Source organism: Carassius auratus, chromosome 3, assembly GCF_003368295.1.
Source record: "Carassius auratus strain Wakin chromosome 3, ASM336829v1, whole genome shotgun sequence".
NCBI lineage: Eukaryota > Metazoa > Chordata > Actinopteri > Cypriniformes > Cyprinidae > Carassius > Carassius auratus.
The window spans coordinates 1,098,141-1,118,743 of record NC_039245.1 but is presented as its reverse complement, the minus strand read 5'-3'; the positions used below and the strand labels follow the sequence as shown (position 1 = coordinate 1,118,743).

Sequence of the window (20,603 nt, the reverse complement as noted above, 5' to 3'; positions counted from 1 at the left end):
TACAACTAAACTATTGATTTCTAGTCGTGTCCTCTCTTGAAGACCAAAACAAAGTATTTTCGCTTTCACAAAGAAACCGCGTCTCAAAAACATGGCTTACAAAAGTTACACCTTCTTTCTTTGCGTGAACATTTGGGCGGCGTTATGCAAATCTTCCCACATATTGATGTAGACATGTGGGGGTGTGTTTAAACAAGGCGTTTTAAGGGGGGCGTGGATGAGTCATATGATACCACATATCATATGAGTGTTACAAGCTCTTTGTCAAAGTAAAGACTCTGACGAGTGCTTGGGTGTGTTCGGCCATCACAATGCACTGGGCCAGTTGGCCAGTCAGACCAGACTGCTCTTGTCGGAAGGAGGGACTTTGTAGAAAACAATGTGTTTGAGAGAGTTGGGGCATAGAGGACCTACAATAAAGTACAGTATTTGAAAATAACACATTTCCTGTCTCTTCTTTGATGCTGGCTGACCGAAAACCTTCCCTTTATGAAGGTATCCACACCATCTTTTTGGTCGACCAATCGGCTATAAACCTGTTGAAAGATGATAAAGTCCCCATGATCATTCCTTATGTGTTCAGTAAAAGCTTTCTCACAAACCACTGACATATTATATGGCTGTTTTGTATTTAAGTACAGGATTCTCATGACGAATTTCCAAGGACAATTTTACGGTCATTTTGTCCTTTAAATGTATATTGTTCTTATAAAATATGTTCACTGTTAAATAAAATCAAGGATGTACAAATAACCTATGTTCTTTGCAATATTTCAACAACCCTGCAGTGCATAAACAGGCAATTCTTAAAAAAACATTTAAAGAGTTCACCTAAAATATGACAAATGTGGAAAAAGTCAACACTGGTTGACTTTACATTACATTACAAATTACATTACAATTAATTACAATTAAGTAAATAAATTTGTTTTAAAATGCTTTATTTTCTGAAAATAAATATAACTAGTGCTACAAAATATATAGTACTTATGATGCTTTAAATTTAATTTATGTTTATAATGTATAAACAATATATAATTTAACAGATCTAATACATGCTACGATAAGCACTTCTTAGTTTTGCAGTGTCTGTGTATGCTAAGAGCAGTATTACAAAAAAAAAAAAAATGAGTGCCTGGATGATACAGCAAATGCAAATGATAAGGCTTCTCTACTGAAAGATTAGCTTTGTGAAAGGTCTTTAAACACTAAATGACTGTTTGTAGCCAATCTGTCATGCCTTGACTGAAGTCATTATTTATTATTTCTGTTTCACCTGGCCAGTATACCTAATATAGTTTATAACTAATTTATAATAAGTCAGCTCTAAACATTTGTAAAAAGTTATCAAGTTTAGGTTGATGCTCATTTTACAAGCTTATTAGGATTTGATTTCAGTGTTTCCACAGTTTGAGTAGTTTGACCCCTAGTTGTCCTATAATGGCAATCCATTTTAACGTTTAATCCTTAAAATGTACTAGTATCTATTTTCATGCTACTAGTGCTTATGTGTAAGCTAGTATTAATCTATTAATTTAGATAAAGTTAAAAAAAGCACATATAGCCTACTTGATAGGTTCAGAATATTTTTTGTTCTAAAAGGTTAACTAGTAGCTAATACTTAAAGATTAACTTAAGTCCTCTTCCAAGTTAAATATTAGACAGCAAATATCAGAAAGATGCCTCTTATCAACTTCTTATAACTTTCCTATACATTGCAACAGTGCACAGTTCTAAGAACTTATTTTATCATTCAAAGTATTTCAGTATCTTTACAAAAAAAAAAGTATTTCATGCAAGGCATCAGACATTTCGACATGCGTTTAACTGAGTGTCATCTTGTCCCTGTTTGTTGTGTATAACATACAGGAAAATGACTTACAGCACAGTAAACAAATTTGTTAGACAAAATAAAACATACTCAAACCTTTGATTCTCTGAACTGCTCTCACCTGAAGATGATGTTAAACCTCACTGGCTCTAAAGAGCTGGTTTTAAAACTGTAATTAAGACTGACCCAAAAATCCCCTAGCATTTCTTTAATGTAATGAATACGTACTCGAAGCTAAAAACGAGTACTAGCTGAAGGAAAAGCACTAGTACGTTTTTATTAAAACGGCTTGCCATATTGCCGTGTGTGAGTACCGTTATAAGTCAGCTCAATCGCTAAAGTAACAGCGCCCCTTTTTTTCAGCTCATCCATCCCACAACTACACTGGTCTGCAACATCACAACACAACAGCACATTGCAGTGGTTATGAAACGGAGGCAGTGTAAACCCAGCATACGATAACAAATCCTTCCTGCGGCGAATGGGTATTGACAATTTCTGCAGTTTGGATGGTTCTGATCCATTTTGGGTGAGTAAATGAACAGTCCTTTCGTCGTAAACCGTTTTCCCGACGAGATTTTGTTTTCAACAGATTGTCAAGTTCCGTTGTGCTTGTACTCCCGCAGCATAGAGACAGACACTTGGCTGTGTCTCATAACACAGCGAGCAGCCTAACTTACCTATCTTAGACATTATTTTAGGCTTCATAGGAGCATTTGACGATCAGACCAGGCATCAAATTCGCGCCTGCATGTGGGTTGGAATGGACCTATAACGCCAAATAATGATGCCTAGGTAGACAGTTCACCAAGTTTTGAGACGCTGCCACTGTTGCTAGGCTAACCGGTTAGCCATACAGCTAATTACCATATGCCTAAAACGTTAACTCTCTGTGGGCTTTGATCCTGTAGTGTTGATTTTTGTTTATAACAGTCTAACCACCTTATGTAAGATTGATTTATAACACGACCACCTGCTCAATGTGTCTTTATCTCAGTGGGAAGCTGATGAGTTGACTTGTAACTTCTCTGACTTGTTTTTGTTAAGCAAATTCCTCTAATGCTAAGTAGTTTTCTTGCAACTAGAGAACTCAGGTAATTATTTGATATAGTCACAAAGAATTAAGCTTTGTTTATTTGGGTTCCAGTTTATGCGAGGTCTGACAGCTCAGTGGATTAATAGTATTAGTTGTTTCCTGGCAGGTTGAGACAGTTTGTCCTGCAAAATATTGAATTATGAATCACACATGACTGCATGCCAAGAAAGTATTTTACTTTCTTAATTTACATTGTTAATATGACTTTGTATGGCCAATGATACAAGGCAATGAAACATTACCAGATTTGTAAAGTTATTAAAACTGTTTTAAAGTCATAGGGATATGTACAAATGTGAAAATTGTAAAATGTAAAAAAAACAAAAACAAAGAAAACTGAAGAAATCGTCCCAATCATATAGTACCATATCATTATATTATTAATATTATTGGGTATACAAGTACGTTTTTTACTTGTCTTTTCCCCAGTCATTTAGTAGCTCTCTTATTTTTATATGATAATAATAATAATAAAATTGGTACAAGAAGTACTTCCATTTAAATATGCAATTATTATCTTAATTAAAAAAAAAAAAAAATTTAATAACACATTTAAATGTTTTCATTTTCCCCCCTTATTAAACTGCTGGGAATTTTATGGGTATATGTTTTCAATTCTCATTAAAATACTATAAGTGTATCTTTTTTGTTTTACTTACCATTTTTCCCATTGGATTGATTTGGCACATTCAGCAAATCTTTTTTGTATTATAGTCTTTTAAAATTCTACCATGATAAAAATAATTCCCAAGTGACGCTTTTATCATATTTTTTTTTCATGATTTTCCTCGTAACAGTAATAAAAAAAAAGTCTTAATGGTCTTAAAAAAGGCTTAGTTTTCTTTTAGCAAAACATAATTTCCTTATGGTGAATTTAGGATGAAACATGATGTTCTTGACAAGAGTCCCATCATTAGTGTCATTAAAAAAAAGCTTTTAGTTTAATAGCTCAAATGTAAGCTATTTCATGTCCTAGTCTGGTGAAATTAGCAGAGCAGCCTTTTATTTATTGATCTGTTTTTCCTTTGTTTATTGACCTGTTATTCCTCCTCAGAAACAGAATTATTGGAAGAGATGATCCCTACCGAGAACACAATTAGATCTTCTTTGTAAGAAAAGGTTCAGTTCATTTTTAAGGCATGTTTTGGATGTCAAGAAGCTCAAGACTCTCTGCTCTGCTTTATTGCACAGAAAAGATTGCGCTTTACTTTGGTTCTCTGAAAGATCCACTCAAGAGTGTTTGTTCCTTGCACACGTCATTATGACTTTTGTGTGCTTTGCCAAGCAGCATAGTGCTCCGTGACTTCTCCAGTTGTTACTTCGTTTCTCAGTTTCGTCCAAAGAATCTCCAGAGACGCAGAGTAAAATGAAATACCCTTTTGACCTCTCATGTTTTCAGGATTGGAACCGGACCTGGCAAACACACAATCCAGACCTGACACCATGTTTCCAGAACACAGTGCTGGTTTGGATACCCTGCCTCTACCTCTGGCTGTTTGCACCGTTATACATCCTGTACCTCAAAAGAAATGACCGTGGATACATATGCATGACCCACCTCAACAGAGCTAAAACAGTGAGTATTAACAAACAGGATTCCCGTACAATGCTTTTAATGTAGCAGTGTGCTTTGGTAGTGTGTTTCCTGATAACTCTGCCAAGGTCAACAGTTGTTTCAAGATCATGTGACTCTCCTCCAACAGGCTGTTGGGTTTACCCTATGGCTTATCTGCTGGGCAGATGTTTTCTACTCTTTCTGGGAAAGAAGCCATGGTGCTACAGTAGCCCCAGTCTACCTAGTCAGCCCCACTATGCTTGGCGTTACAATGGTGAGACCTGTTCTTTCACAAAAGAAAAGTGCTGAATTAAACTATTTTCCTTGTAAATTACTCTTCGGTTTGCATTGATTTCATATTCAAATTAATTGAAAGTATTCCACTTCCCCTGCCTCAAGGACAAATCCTACCTGATATATTACTGTTTATAGTTTCTAAAATTGTTTCTTAGCCTGATGTTTAACAAATTAGAATTTTTTGTAATTGGATGTGTTTTAGTTGCTGGCTACGTTCTTGATCCAGTATGAGCGGAAGAAGGGGGTCCAGTCCTCAGGGGTGATGCTTAATTTTTGGCTGATCACCATAGTGTGCGCTACAGTCACCTTTCGCTCCAAGATCCTGCATGCATTGAATGAGGTAAATATGACTTATGCATTAAAACTGACAGATTTTGCAGTTCATGTAATAATATATATATATTTATTCCAGTGTGATTCGGATGTCTTCTTGAGTCGTATGTGACTCAGATTTGTTTATTTGTTTTTGTAATCTGTATTTTGTATAAAACCGAGCCAATCCATATTCATATGCGATTCCAAATGAGATTTTTTGGGGGGCAATTCACCTCAGTCTCAGACAGTTTTTGTCATTCGGAATGCGTCGTTTATAAAATGGCACGCAAATTGGGCAAAAGAGCTCTGCCTGAATACACTTATTTTTGTTCACCCTTTCCTCGTGTAGTGAACTGTGTAATAGAGAATTGTGTATGAGTGAATGCATGATTCAGCAGTTTTATTTTCAGTCAATGCATGAATGTGTAAAATGACACTGTCACTCGTGATCTCTCACGTTCCATGTGGGTTCTGCGCCGCAGCAGAGGCCAAATTTCCTGTCCCTCGCCCACACTGATAGTTACTCTTCAGTTTCTGCAGAAGAAACTTTCTCAGTATTATGCTGACTGTGACATCATTAATATAGCAACCAATATAGTTATTGAAATACGGGAAATTTAACAAACCGGATAAAACCTCACATTTCATCAATTACAGATAAAAAAAAAACAAATCAGGTTTGCTTGATATGTCAGCAAACCCTTAAAGTGTTGTTTGGTCTTTCCTTTCAGCCTGCCAGTGTGAATGTGTTCAAATATACCACTTTCTACATCTATTACACCATGCTGCTCATCTCCCTGATCCTGGCCGGCTTGTCTGACCAGCCTCCGCTCTTTTCACAGGCTGTCAGAGACTCGGTTAGTGTACTTTACTTAAAGAAGGTAGAGGTATGCTTTATTATATGGATGTTAAATTGATGGCCAGTACTATGAATGTGTTTGTGCAGAATTCATGTCCAGAGTCGGGGGCTTCATTCCTGTCCAGAATCACTTTCTGGTGGATCACAGGGTGAGCAAAATGAATGACGGCATTTCCAACACTCTTCTTTTTAAAACATAGAACTTTGCACAACATGAATGTTGACTTCTCTAGAAGTTTTATTCTGGCTCATGTTATTTCTTGATCCAATTCGTCCCGTCAATTTCTATCTTCTCTCTACCATCTCTATCAAGAAAGAGTACTGAAGGAGCCATCGTTTTGCTAATGAATAAGCTTGTATTCAGGCTGGGTGTTGTTACTTGTTAGTGCATGTCCCTTTCTTTTCCTCATAGATTGATGGTGACTGGTTATAAAAGGCCTCTGGAAGAGAAGGACCTGTGGTCGCTCAACACAGAGGACAAGTCTCAAAGAGTTGTGCCACAGCTGGTGCGCCGCTGGGACCAAGAATGCAACAAGGTCAAAAGGTCAGAAGCAAGAAGTCAACCCCCACCCCCAAACAGACAAATTTATGGATTTACTACAAAACGGACTAATCCTCTGACTGGGTTATGATTTTTGTTTTAGGCCAGTAGATAAGACACTCTACTCCCCAAAAAGATCAGCAAGGGAAGAAAAGAAGGATGGACAACAAATTGAAGAGTCAGAGATTTTGCTTGCGAAAAGCCTTCAAAAGACAGGCGACCCTTCTCTCTTCTGTGCTCTCTGCCGAACCTTCGGACCATATTTTCTAGTCAGCTCCTTGTATAAGATTATTCATGACATCCTGATGTTTGTTGGGCCGGAGATTCTCAGGTAATTAATACAACATCAGAATCAGATATTATTCCCATCTGAGCTGAATTCAGAAGCAGTAGTAAAGTGCAAAGGGTTAGGGGAGAGTGCAAGGGTTCCCTCTGTGGTTTCACAGTCATGTGGTTAGAAATGACTTTAACTCTGTGGGAAGGCCACTCTGTCAAAACAACAGCTGTGGCTCTCAAAAGAGCTTCAGTGAAGAGTTAGTTTTGGCATGCTGAAAAGTTATGCCATCGAACTGTGACATGAAACAGTTTGCTCATTTTTCTTGCACTTGAATCCAGAAGAATTGCATTCTGCTGTTGGATTGACATGTAAATGTGTACTCATTGTGAGTTTGTTCTTTTGTTTCTTAGGCTACTGATCCAGTTTGTGAATGATTCGAGTGCCCCTGATTGGCATGGCTACTTCTACACCACCCTGCTGTTCATTTGTACCTGCGTGCAAACCCTCATTCTGCAGAAATATTTCCACGTTTGCTTTGTGACTGGCATGAGGTTACGTACGGCCATTGTTGGTGCTGTGTACAGAAAAGTAATTGGGTTCTTTAGTGCTAAAATGTCTGCAACAGGGTATAATATGGTGTTTATGTGCATTTGGAGGTTATTTGTTACGGTTTCATATTTAGAGCGCTCAGAGATTCAAGAAGCAATTTGCCATTGTGAATATGCCATACTTTAAAAATAATAATAATAATAATAAAAAAAAAAAAAAAAAAAAAAAAAATATATATATATATATATATATATATATATATATATATATATATATATATATATATAATTTTTTTTTTTTTTTTTTTTTTTTTATAAATATATTAAAATAACTGACTCCAGTATTTTAATGGTAGTGTACATTTATAATATTTTCCTTAATTTTGACAAGGCCTTAGTCATTACCAATGCTGCCCGGCGAACATCCACTGTCGGAGAGATTGTGAATCTGATGTCTGTAGATGCTCAACGTTTTATGGACCTCATCACCTATATCAACATGATTTGGTCAGCACCTTTGCAGGTTATCCTGGCCCTTTACTTCCTGTGGCAGGTATGTGCCTACACAAAGGTGTCTTGGCTTGTGTGCTCATTTCATTACACATCACTAAAACCTGTTATGATGTATTTATTTATTTCTTGCTCTTTTGTTATCAGAATCTGGGACCTTCTGTGCTTGCTGGAGTTGCTGTGATGGTGCTAATGGTTCCTCTAAATGCAGTCATTGCCATGAAAACTAAAACTTACCAGGTTTGAACCTCTTTTCCTGCTCAGCAGGTTTATTTGCCTCAATCTTCATTAATTAGATCATCTTTGTTAATCTGACACACTCTCATTTACAGGTTGCCCAAATGAAAAGCAAGGACAATAGGATCAAGCTTATGAATGAGGTGCTGAATGGCATTAAAGTGCTTAAACTCTACGCATGGGAACTGGCGTTCAAAGACAAAGTGTCTGCCATCAGAGAGAGTGAATTACGTGTGCTTAAAAAGACTGCTTACCTTGGTGCCGTGTCCACCTTTACTTGGGTCTGCGCACCATTTTTGGTAGGAGATGCCTTTGAATTCCAGTCCTACACAGGCTTTTTCATGATTATGCCCACTGTTTTTGATGCTACCCTGTGATTGTCTTGTCTCTTTCACAAAGGTTGCCCTCTCCACGTTCGCAGTCTATGTGTTAGTTGATGAACATAATATTCTGGATGCACAGAAGGCATTTGTTTCTCTGGCCTTGTTCAACATCCTGCGCTTCCCTCTTAATATGTTGCCCATGGTCATCAGCAGCATGGTGCAGGTACTACACTCTTACTCTCTGTTTCTTTTTAAAAAAAAACGTTGAATGTGAACCTTGTTATACCTTGGAATATGGTATAAGTTGTCTCAACTGTTTTTGGACCACTTGTGATCGGATCAAATGGTTAACACTGAAATCCAGGAACTTGTGATCAGATTTTTTTTTTTAGTATGACTGTGAAATGTATTGCTTCCTTCAGGCCAGTGTGTCTATGAAGCGCCTGCGTGTGTTTCTGTCCCACGAGGAGTTGGATGAAGACAATGTGGAGCGGCCAGCCATCAGTTCATGTGAGTCCAGTGATCCACAAGCAGTTCAAATCTGCAATAAAACATATGTGCAATATTCTGTGGCATGTATTTTTTAGTATGTTGTGCATGTTTGACTTACAAAGCACGGCAGTCTCCAAACTCTTTCCACAGACAGACATAAAACAGCATTGTATGAGAGAGTAGCAGCTGTTCAGTAGATCGGTGCGTTTAAAGGCATCCCGTGTGTTTTGATGTCTGCTTAAAAGACTTCGTTGTTGTTTCCTGCTCATTCAGCTCCAGACAGCATCAGGATTGTGGAAGGAGCTTTCAGCTGGTCTAAAGACGACTCCCCTACTTTGAAGAGGTAACTCCATTTTCTTAATTGCTCTTCAAAACTATACAAATAATATACTCCACTATACTGGTTGTATAATATTTTGGTTGTTGCATGCAACAGTAAAAATGCAAAAGAATATTTTCTAGGTAATACATGCCAGAGTTTACAGTTTTTTAATACCGTTTCTGCCCTCATTGGAAAACATTGAAGAACCATTAATAGAATGTCATGTCAATCATTTGAGCTCTGTGCTTAATAACCATGATCAAATCCCAACACTGTGTACTCTACACAAATGTACTTATTATATTCAAAGCATTGACATGAATATTGCGATTACATAGAGCAGAACCAGTGAAGCAGGATACTGAGGACATTACAGGCAAGTACACGTGCATGAACCCCGATACAGGAGAGCATCAGAGGAAATGTAATCTGGTGAATCTCCACTGATTTTAATAAGAGGGATCATGGATTTTGGGTTGCCGAATTGCTTTCAATCTTAGCCTAATCTCATTTGCTTCAAATCATGCATTGAACTGTGTAATTTGACGTGCATTATTGTTCACTGTAAATCCCATTGTTAATATCAGTACACTTCTGAAAGATTTGCCCATAATCTTCAATCAACAATGAAATGAATGAAGAAATCCTAATGAATGAATGTACTCTTTTATGACACAATGCCGCCTTTGTCCAAATGCTGCTTGAACTTTTTGTTATTCATTGTGTCAGCATGTCTCTCTCTTCAGGATTAATGTCCGTATTCCTGAAGGGGCGCTTGTTGCTGTGGTAGGGCATGTGGGTTCAGGGAAATCCTCTCTGCTTTCAGCTTTGCTGGGAGAGATGCAGAAGCAAGAAGGATCTGTCTCGATCAAGGTACAGACACAAGCTATGTGCTTTTGTTGTATGTTGTATGTGTTTAGAGCAAGGTTGCCTGAATGGATTCCGTGTGAAAACAGTGGCTCTTGAATTAAATGCTCTGTTGTATTTGAGTTAAACAAATTATGTATGCACTGGGGCTCAAACATATTTTAGCCCACTTGGTTTTTCTTTTATAATTTAATATTTTATTATGTATCAAATACAGTGGGTATAGAAAATAATCACCCCCCCTTTGAAACCGGTGTGCTCAGTTTTGCTGTGTGTTTTGGGTCATTTTCATGTTGGAAAGTAAACCTTCTTCCCATTGACAACTTTCTGGCAGAGGGCAGCAGTTTTTTCTCAAGAATTTGAAGGTATATTGCCCCATCCATTTTTCCTTCTGCCCTGACAAGTGCTCCAATCCCTGCTGCAGAGAAACAGTCCCATAATAGGATATTACTGGAGGAATGGAGTTATTTGAATGGTGAGCTGTATTGGATTTCCAACAGATGTATTGTTTGGTGTTTAGGCCAAATAATTCAATTTTATCTGCCTCAGAATCTTCAAGGTGCATTTAGGCATGATTGCAATTAGCCTTTCTTGAGGAGTGGCTTTTTTTCTTGCAACCCTCCCATACAAGCCAAATTTGTGAAGAATTTGTGATATTGTTGTCACATGCACAAATTCACCAGTTTTTTTAATGAATTCCTGCAACTGCTTCAGAGTTGTTGTAAGCCTCTTGGGCGTATCTCTGACCAGTTTCCTCCTGGTTCTTTCATCCAGTCTGGAGCGGCGTCTTGATCAAGGGAGGGTCTGTGTTGTACCAAATACCTTCCATTTCTTAATAATAGACTTAACTGTACTTCTAGGCATCGATAAAGCCTTTGAAATGAATACATTTTTTGTAAGCATCTCCTGACTTGTGCCTGTCTACAACTTTATCCCGGAGATTTTTGGACAGTGCCTTGCCACACTTAGTTGATAGTTTGCTTCAGCTGCACTACCAAGGACTGAAATGCTCCCGGAAAGCTTTTTTTCATGCCGAGCTAATCAAAATGACCACACCTGATCACAGGTGAAAGTCAAATGGCTTTGTGTGCCATTGAGACACCCAGTTGAGTTTACAAGTCATTTTTAGGGAGGGGAGATCCTTTTTCCAACTGACTTGTTGGTGTTATATTTCACTTGGATGTTATAAGTTACACTGAGTAAATACAGCTGAATAAAACAAAAACTGTGTCCATCTTCATTACAGGCTGCAAAGCAACAAAATGTGATTATTTTAAGGGGGGGGGTGATTATTTTCTATACCCACTGTATAATTTAATATATATATTAAATATAAATATTTTTCATAAAATATTCCATAGATTTTATATAACATAATTGTATTATATTAGCAGCAAAACAATCTAATAACGTTTTAGTATTTGGTTTATTCCCTTGAGTGGCATTAACTCCACATGATTTGAAAATTATCCAAAAAGCATCTTGTTTGACTTTCACATCAATAACATCTGACTGTCTCAAAATCAATGTTTTAAATTGATTTATTTTATTTTGAAAAGCTGTTAATTTCATGTCATACATTTTTGTATTGGCACTTAAACATTAATAATGGGAGGATAAAGAAATACATTGAGTATCTGACTGTTTTTCAGGGCTCTGTGGCTTACGTGCCTCAGCAGGCCTGGATCCAAAACGCCTCTCTCAAAGACAACATTTTGTTTGGACGGGACGCGAAAGACAGCTGGTACCAGAAGGTGGTGGAGGCGTGTGCTCTCCTACCAGACCTGGAAGTCCTGCCTGGAGGAGACTTGACCGAAATTGGCGAGAAGGTAAATAAAGCCTTCAGAATGATTCTTACAGTTTGTCCTAACCAAGCACGATAGATTGAAGGTTATAGCTGCATGTTGTCACAGGCTGCTTTTAATGCAACAGTCCGACATTATTTAAATCTATAGTAGTAGTCAGTTGGGTTTATCATATGACATTGTAATTTTAGGGCGTGAATCTGTCTGGAGGACAGAAACAGCGGGTGAGTGTGGCCAGGGCTGTGTACTGCAGCTGTGCAGTGTATCTGCTGGATGACCCGCTCTCAGCCGTGGACGCTCATGTGGGAAAACACATCTTTGAGAAGGTCATCGGACCTCAGGGGTTGCTACAGGGCAGGGTAAGGCCATTTAGCCATGTATTATCCAAATATATACCGTATTTTTCGGACTATAAGTCGCACCTGAGTATAAGTCGCATCAGTACAAAAATACGTCATGATGAGGAAAAAAACATATATAAGTCGCACCAGACTATAAGTCGCATTTATTTAGAACCAGGAGAAAACATAACCGTCTCCAGCCGCGACAGGGCGCTCTATGTTTATTAGGGGTAGACTACAGGAGCACTGAGCAGCATAGAGCGCCCTCTCGCGGCTGTAGAGGGTAATGTTTTCTCTTGGTTCATGTCAAATTAATTTTGATAAATAAGTCTCACCTGACTACAAGTCACAGGACCAGCCAAACTATGAAAAGACTTATAGTCTGGAAAATACGGTATACATCTCTTATAGGCATTTCACATCATGCATGGAACTCTTGCAGACTCGGGTTCTGGTGACACACGGGCTGAGCTTCCTGCCCCAGGTTGACCTGATCTTGGTGATGGTGGATGGAGAAATCACAGAGATGGGCTCTTACACCGAGCTGCTGGGCAGACAGGGCGCTTTCGCTGAGTTTCTGCGTAACTACTCCAACACAGAGCAGGAGGAGGTGGAGGAGTCAGTGGCAGGTGAGGCTGGCCTCCTCATATCTGGACTGCTTTCAAATAGCCAGTTCCTCTAAATGATTACTATTGTTCATATTGTGTGGGTGATCTTTTTTTTATAATTAATCTGTGTCTAGTGATCGTTTTTGTCTGTACATCTGTGTTTCATCCCCATTTCTTCTTCTTTGTTGTGTCCCCTCTGTTGGCTCTTCAGAAGAGGGAGGGGAGGCAGAGGACGAAAAGGGGAAATCTGAAGGTTTGAGGGTGTAAACTGAATAGGCCTGCTTGTACTGCATGTTAGAATAGGGCTTATTATCCTGGGCCCATATTTATCAAGCTTCTCAAAAGTGCCATTTTAATCTGAGTGCTGAGTGCTTTTAAATGTACTCGTACCTTCAAACTTAAGTGTAAAAGCAAGTTGTCTAATTTCTTAAAGCTAAGAATAACTCTTACTCTCCCAGTTATTTAAGACAGCTCGAGAGATCTCTCAAGTGGTTAGGAGTTTAGGAGAGGGGGCTTCAGATGGCACTGAGGAGACAGAGATGTACGTGCGCAAATCTTTCAGAAGAGTTTCTTGACATGTTTGACAACAAGCAGTTAATAAACGGTTACATTTCCTCAGTTATTCAAACAGAAACAAGCAAAGAATATTTACATTATCAAAGAACGTCATAAATGACTTAAGTCTAATGCGGGTATTGTATGTTCTTTAAAAACACTCCCGTTATAATCGCTGAAGATACCTACACTGTATCATGAATAGATCTCTTACCCCTTATTTACACTGAACATGTCTGCGGCGCGTTATGGCTCCGACACGGCCACCAAAGCTGATCATGGCGCCCCGACAAGTTTCTGAAGTTTCTCCGCACATAATCACTAAAGACATGTGCCTATATTTTTGACGGATAATAATAATCATAATAATCGTCTTGCTCTCAAACTAGCAACAGGCGATGTCTCTTACTATCACCGATACACAATACTATCGTCTACCAGCGCAACCCTAAATTGAAGGTTGGGATGACGATTCGTTTCCTTACCATAATGTATTTTCTTTAAAATTCTTTATTGTCAAATGTACATTGAATGTAAACTCCTATTAGGAATTTAACCATTCAATGTGAATTTATCTGAGAATATTCTTAAATAAGTAAATCTATTCAGTGATTGTTCCATGCGTATTTCGTCATCCAAAATCCTGTTTATGGCAACTCTAAGTCTGACATTTAAGATTTAATCCTACACTTCACTTAAGTTGTTTAAGATGCTTGATAACTAACTTTTAAGCACAGCTTTGAGCCAAGAATTTTTTTTACACTTAAGTCAATTCTTAGCAGCGTTCTTGAGTGTAATTGATAAATATGGGCCCAAGTCTGAGGCCTGAAATATTTGAGGTTTTTTTTGTACTTTCCCACTACGTTGCCATTGGACTACAGCTCACAAACCTTAGATTTACATGTTACACATTGCACTGTACTGTAAATGGTTTCAACATTTGGCCTTCCCCAGTCTTGTGGCTGTGTCAGCTCCTCGTGTGTGTGAGGTGCTGGGCAGCCTGCTGGTGATTCTTCTAACCTTCGCCTCTGAGCCTAAACAAGTTTTGCTGACTGACATATCAGCAGGCCTGAGAGGTGTGGTTGCTTAGAAGCTAATTATGATGGCCTTTTATTGCCATGTTATATATAGACATGTTTGTACTCAAGTGCATCCCGGTGTTTTAGTCAATGCTTGATTACAACATTTGCTGCAAAACTATTGTGTTGCGAAGGTGTTTTCGGATGTCATGACTTCTAGATAATAATGAGAAAGCTTGTCTTCTTTAACTCTGAATAGTTTAAAAAGTCATTGGTACAAGTATGGATGTGGAAAAGCATGAAGCATGCAGGAAGAATTCTGTCTGATTTAGTACATATTTTTTAATCTATAGAAGCAGTTCCACGGAAAGGACTTGAGAATGGAGGTCCTGCCATGTTGGGGTAAGAGATACCTAATAGCTTTTCTGAATTATTTCTTTGTCCTGAATTAACACTGTGTCCCGACCTTTTGCAGCGTGATGAATCATTTAAGTCATGTACTAACAGTATTTTGACATTATTTACTCTATCTCTGTGTCCTGTAGGCAGAGTCTGAATTCTCTTAATACAGCAGGCACAGGTAAAACCCCACAGCAAACTGAACCTAATGATGTTGCGGCCGCAAAGAAGACCAAATCTGCAGATGCTGCTCGACTAACTGAGGCCGACAAGGCCAACACTGGCAGGGTACGAGTCAGCTGTCTCTGTGTCAGGATGTTAGAGGATGTTACTTTTTTTTTTATTTAGTGAATGTTGTTTGTTTTGCAGGTGAAGCTGTCTGTGTTTTGGGAGTACATGAAGGCTATCGGCTTGCCCCTGTCCATCTTCAGTATCTTTCTGTTCTTCTGTCATCATCTGTCCTCTCTGGGCTCAAACTACTGGCTCAGTCTCTGGACAGATGACCCTGTTATCAACAACACCCAGCCCAACAGAGAGATGCGTTTAGGGGTGTATGGAGCCCTTGGAATCTCACAAGGTCAGATTGTTGTGTGGGATTTCTTATATATGTTTTTAATATGACAACTTTTATATAAATGTAAAAAAGTTTTTAGTTATATGGTCACTGTTAGTTGGAACTTCTAATTAATAATTTTTTTTTCATTTTGGTGTAGGGCTGGACAATATATTGAATATTAGCGATAATATCTGAATAATTTTGACGACGATGTAAAATTTGAATATCGAATATTTCAAATTCAAGCATACTTTCCTAAAAGGACATGCCGAACATCCAAAAAAGGAACCTGTAACTGCAGACTGCTCCTATGCACCTCTACTACGAGAGCTTTCATGAGAGCGGTTGCCAGATAACTAGAATCAGAGCTTCGCTGTTACAAGGAGACATTTTCTGCCCCTTGTTTGTTTCACTGTTATATTTACCAGTTTTCATAATATAGACAGATTGAGTGCAAAAGTCTTTGGTGTTCCTTTATATATATTTCTATATAAGAAATATCTATGTCCTTCAGCAACTAGCTGCCCATCTAAGAGGGTTTTAAGTGTCACTGGGAACATAGTTTCATGCCACAGAGCTTCTCTTAAAACTACAGACAGTTGACAGACTTGTGTTCTTAGCTAAAAAACTTGTGAATTGTGAATTGCATGCACTAAAAAGTTGACAGAAATGTACTTTTCTGTACTTGTTTTGCACTACTTCAGGTAGACCTAAATGTGTTAATTTAATTAGAAGCACTAAGTGATCACTTGGTCTAGATTTTTTATTTAGCTGCTTAAATTAGCTGTTTTTGTTTGTTTGTTTTTAATGGCCAAAAGAAAATCATGTTTTTTTTATTATTTAAAAGCAAATGTTAACATATCAAGATATATATCGAATATCGTAAAAATTTTGACAATATTTAGATAGAATATTTTTTCCTTATTGTGATCATATCAACAAATACTCACCTTTCAATATATATATTTATTTATTTAAAAAATATGTTTTTATGAACTATACCTTCCAATTAATAATGATGATATTGTCTTAGTATTAAACTCTTTAAAGTGAAATAGTATTTTTAATAATAAAAAAACAAACATGTTCAATTGCAGCCACTTGAAATAATTTTAATGCAATGCATTTTTATTTTTTTAACTTAATATTTGTTATTAATATGTCTATTTATTTATTTTATATTATTATTATTATTATTAATTAGCTTATTTGTCCAGAAGCCATTTTGATTTTGAAGCTAGTTTTTTCTTTTTTCGTTTTCTCTCTGATAGGTATTGCAGTGTTCTGCTATTCTGTGTCGGTGTCGGTTGGTGGGATCTTAGCCTCCCGCTACCTGCACCAGACGATGCTCTACAACGTCCTGAGATCTCCCATGTCTTTCTTCGAACGCACACCCAGTGGCAATCTGGTCAACCGCTTTGCCAAAGAGACGGACACCATTGACTCGGTCATCCCTAGCATCATAAAAATGTTCATGGGCTCCATGTTTAATGTGCTGGGCTCATGTGCTGTCATCCTCATTGCCACACCACTGGTAGCCATCATCATCCCGCCGCTGGGCCTGTTCTACTTCTTTGTACAGGTCAGCCAGTTGTTTTACCTTGCGGCTGCATGTTAGGAAAGGCTAGCAATTCTCTAGGCTAAATAACATTTAGATAGAAAATATTTGAGATCTAAAACTTCAATGTAAGTGTAATCATTTGCTGGGTTCTACTCTAACATTTGTCTTTTCATTTCTGTCAGCGTTTTTACGTGGCGTCCTCTCGGCAGCTGAAACGACTGGAGTCTGTGAGTCGCTCTCCTGTCTACACACACTTCAACGAGACACTGCTGGGAACCAGTGTGATCAGAGCATTTGGAGAGCAGCAACGCTTCATCAGAGAGAGTGACGGCAGAGTGGACCACAACCAAAAAGCTTATTTCCCCAGCATTGTAGCCAACCGGTGAGAACTCTCAGCACCTCACATGCATTAGTGTTTTGGTTTTTGGAAAGCTGATGATTTGTGTGTGTCTTTGTGCCTCTGTGTCCTGCAGATGGTTGGCAGTGAGGTTAGAGTTTGTGGGAAACTGTATTGTGACATTTGCAGCCCTTTTTGCAGTGATGGCCAGGGACAGTCTGAGTCCAGGTATCATGGGGCTGTCCATCTCCTATGCGCTGCAGGTCAGTTTATCTTCTAAAACGATGAGATACAGACCAGATGTCCACTCAAGTCCTTACTAGTTCTCATTTCTCTCACAGGTCACAGCATCTCTGAACTGGCTGGTGCGGATGTCCTCTGAGCTGGAAACTAACATAGTGGCAGTGGAGAAGGTGAAGGAATATGGAGACACAGAGAAAGAGGTCAGTGCACCAGCAGGCAGATTGTGTTTGTTCATTCTGTACTTGTGTAGAGTTCTGCATAGTGTATGTCCACAAGATGTGGAACTAGTTTCTGGGAAAAAATTTACTATGATTATTTAGAAATTTATGAAAGTTAAGTGTTTGTGTGAGATCTTGTAATGGGTCAATTTTTCACATTTTTCAAGTGTTTTGTTTTTGTTTTGTAGATGTTTTTTTTTTACTATGTCCAGTTAACTTTTTTTTTTCTTGACTATCGTTGTGACATGAATTTTTTAAATGATTAAAAAAATGAAACTGATTGCATACACTTCATAAATATTTGATTCATTACACTATAATTCAAAAGTTGTGATTTAAAATAGTATTAGATGAACTATATCATGTCAACTTCCTGAAAGTAGTCCAGGTTAAACTTGTGTATTTCTGGTTTCCGTGTTAAAGATGGATTATTGAGATGTGATTGGTCTATGCTGCATTAATGTCTCTGTTTACAGGCTGAATGGAGGTCGGAGCACTCAACTCTGCCTGCTGGCTGGCCGACCGCTGGTCATATTGAAATCCACAACTTTGGCTTGAGATACAGAGAGGACTTAGAGCTTGCTATTTCTGATATCTCAGTCAACATTGAGGGAGGAGAAAAGGTGCGTAGAGCCATCACAATATTCAGAATCAGTTCAAGCTTTGACTTCATCAATAAACAGTGCTCATTTAGATATCTATTCACCTAAAATGTCCTCATAAACATGCAGAGTTAATCATGTATGTGTGTGTGTGTGTGTTTTTCTTAGGTGGGAATTGTGGGTAGGACAGGAGCAGGAAAGTCCTCTTTGACATTAGGGCTCTTCCGCATCATCGAAGCGTCTCAAGGGGAGATCCGTGTCGATGGAGTCAACATTGCTGAGCTTGGCCTGCACGAGCTACGATCCAGAATCACAATCATTCCTCAGGCACTGGACTTAAATACACCTAAACGTTCATTTCAAGTCACTCAAATGAGGATATCACTATTAAAGTTTTCAAATTGATGTTTTCCTCTCAGAATGATTTCATTTCTTCAGTTAACTTGCCAATGAGAATTGAGCCGTTTTAGTTTTTCTTTTGTATTTCTAAACCCCTTTTCCTCTGTCACAGGATCCAGTGCTGTTCTCTGGTTCCTTGCGTATGAATCTGGACCCCTTTGATGGCTACACTGATGAGGAGGTCTGGAGAGCTCTGGAACTCGCACATCTCAAGAACTTTGTGTCTGGCCTTTCTGACAAACTCAACCATGAGTGTTCAGAGGGAGGAGAGAATCTCAGGTAAAAAACACCTTCTCAACAATGGTTATTCTTCATTTGACCCCAATCTAATATGACTGTTTCTGACTGGATATATTCTGGGTTTCAGTTTGGGTCAGCGGCAGCTGGTTTGCTTGGCTCGAGCTCTCCTCAGGAAGACCAAGATTCTGGTTTTGGATGAAGCCACTGCAGCTGTAGACCTGGAGACGGACGATCTGATTCAGTCCACTATCCGAACTCAGTTTGAGGACTGCACCGTTCTGACCATCGCACACCGTCTCAACACCATCATGGACTACACAAGGTTAAAGAAACTTAAAAGAGTTATAAATAATAATAAAATATAAAAACTACACCAACCCTGTATTATAATTGTTATATAATAATATTTCTAAAATGTTTATGTAGCACTAAATATTTCTTACATTTTCTCTTGAAAGGGTGCTGGTTCTCGATAAAGGACAGATGGCAGAATTTGATTCTCCGTCCAATTTAATTGCCAAGAAGGGAATTTTCTACAAGATGGCCAAAGACTCAGGTTTGGTCTGATAAGTAGAGGGGTTGAAGAGGGACATATCACTGGGTAGAGCCCATGGAGAGTGGACCTTGTGTGACATGGACTCTTCTGTGAGCTTCTGGAGCTCACACTCATAGTGTGAACATGACACCACTCCATCCTCAGCTACTGTAGCCTTCGGTTTTCAGTCACATTCTAGTTTTCACTGCAAATGCTGCTTTGAAGGTTGTTTAATGCCAACATTCGGGATGTTTTAAACTAGTTTTATTTCTTCAAGGCTGTTTTTGTTGTCTGTTTTCATTTGGAAGACGTCTCACTTTACCGCTAAGCCGCACTTTCCTGATGGGGTTGATTGTTAGTAATGAGAACAATTCTATTTGTATCATTGCTTCACTTGAAAGAGTAAAGAACGAAATTTCTCTGTGCATTCTACCACTGATGTAGTGATAAGTTGTATACGGACCAAACAGCTGCTGGGAAAATCCCTCCACGAGCATCAGCTGCTTCATCCCAAGCCAAAGTTAATGTTTGAAGGTATCCTTATTATCAAAAAAGTTCCCAAAGGAGAATTTCATCTCTAGAAAGCCATTGTTTTCTCTCATTTAATCCTTATTTAAAGTTTAAAATCTGTTACAATATTTCTTTTTTTGCATAATTTATTTTATCATATAACTATAACATATTTATTACTGGGTATCTCCCACTAATGGCAACTTAAGCCTCATCTTACCAATACCATGCAGTGGAGTCTACAATGACCTTCTGTTTTCATTGGTAATGTATTTAGTTGGCGTGTTTGATTCATGATCTTTGTTTACTATTATTTCTCAGTGATTATTTCACCAAAAATGATGAAAGCACTTATTGTTCTGTAGAAAAAGGTCAAACTAAGGTTTATATTTCAGGTTTGGTGGGAGTGATATTATTTTAAATACTTTTTTTTTTTTAAACTGACTAATAAAAAAAAGATCTAATTTGTTATATATTTATATGAATTGTATGTAATCAAAGATATTATTTGATATTTGTATACATGCACTAGTTTTAAGTGTGCTTAGTTTCATAAATAATTTGTATGTGTACAGGGTAAATATGAATAAATTTTTGTAAAGAGC

At 38.1% G+C, this 20,603-nt stretch overlaps 1 protein-coding gene and 1 pseudogene across 2 annotated transcripts; one reads left to right on the top strand and one right to left on the bottom strand.

Annotated features, from left to right (window-relative positions):
- The window catches only part of LOC113043129 (guanine nucleotide-binding protein subunit alpha-13-like), a 14,586-nt pseudogene extending 12,383 nt beyond the window's left edge, over positions 1-2,203 (bottom strand).
- LOC113042623 (multidrug resistance-associated protein 1-like) lies at positions 2,178-20,603 on the top strand. 2 transcript variants are annotated; one of them, XM_026201607.1, is made up of 32 exons: positions 2,178-2,360; positions 4,327-4,503; positions 4,631-4,756; positions 4,982-5,119; positions 5,826-5,951; positions 6,041-6,102; positions 6,366-6,497; positions 6,598-6,825; positions 7,182-7,359; positions 7,711-7,872; positions 7,977-8,069; positions 8,162-8,365; positions 8,466-8,612; positions 8,812-8,899; positions 9,155-9,224; positions 9,950-10,076; positions 11,723-11,899; positions 12,067-12,234; positions 12,659-12,845; positions 13,036-13,077; positions 14,752-14,800; positions 14,944-15,085; positions 15,167-15,374; positions 16,625-16,935; positions 17,097-17,296; positions 17,388-17,514; positions 17,593-17,694; positions 18,189-18,335; positions 18,483-18,641; positions 18,826-18,992; positions 19,081-19,275; positions 19,412-20,603. In XM_026201607.1, the coding sequence occupies exons 1-32, from the start codon at positions 2,313-2,315 to the stop codon at positions 19,518-19,520; spliced, it is 4,596 nt and encodes a 1,531-aa protein (XP_026057392.1). In that variant the 5' UTR covers positions 2,178-2,312; the 3' UTR covers positions 19,521-20,603. The 2 variants fall into 2 exon arrangements, with proteins under 2 accessions (XP_026057392.1, XP_026057400.1); XM_026201615.1 differs by lacking the exon at positions 13,036-13,077 and having other exon boundaries at positions 19,412-19,520.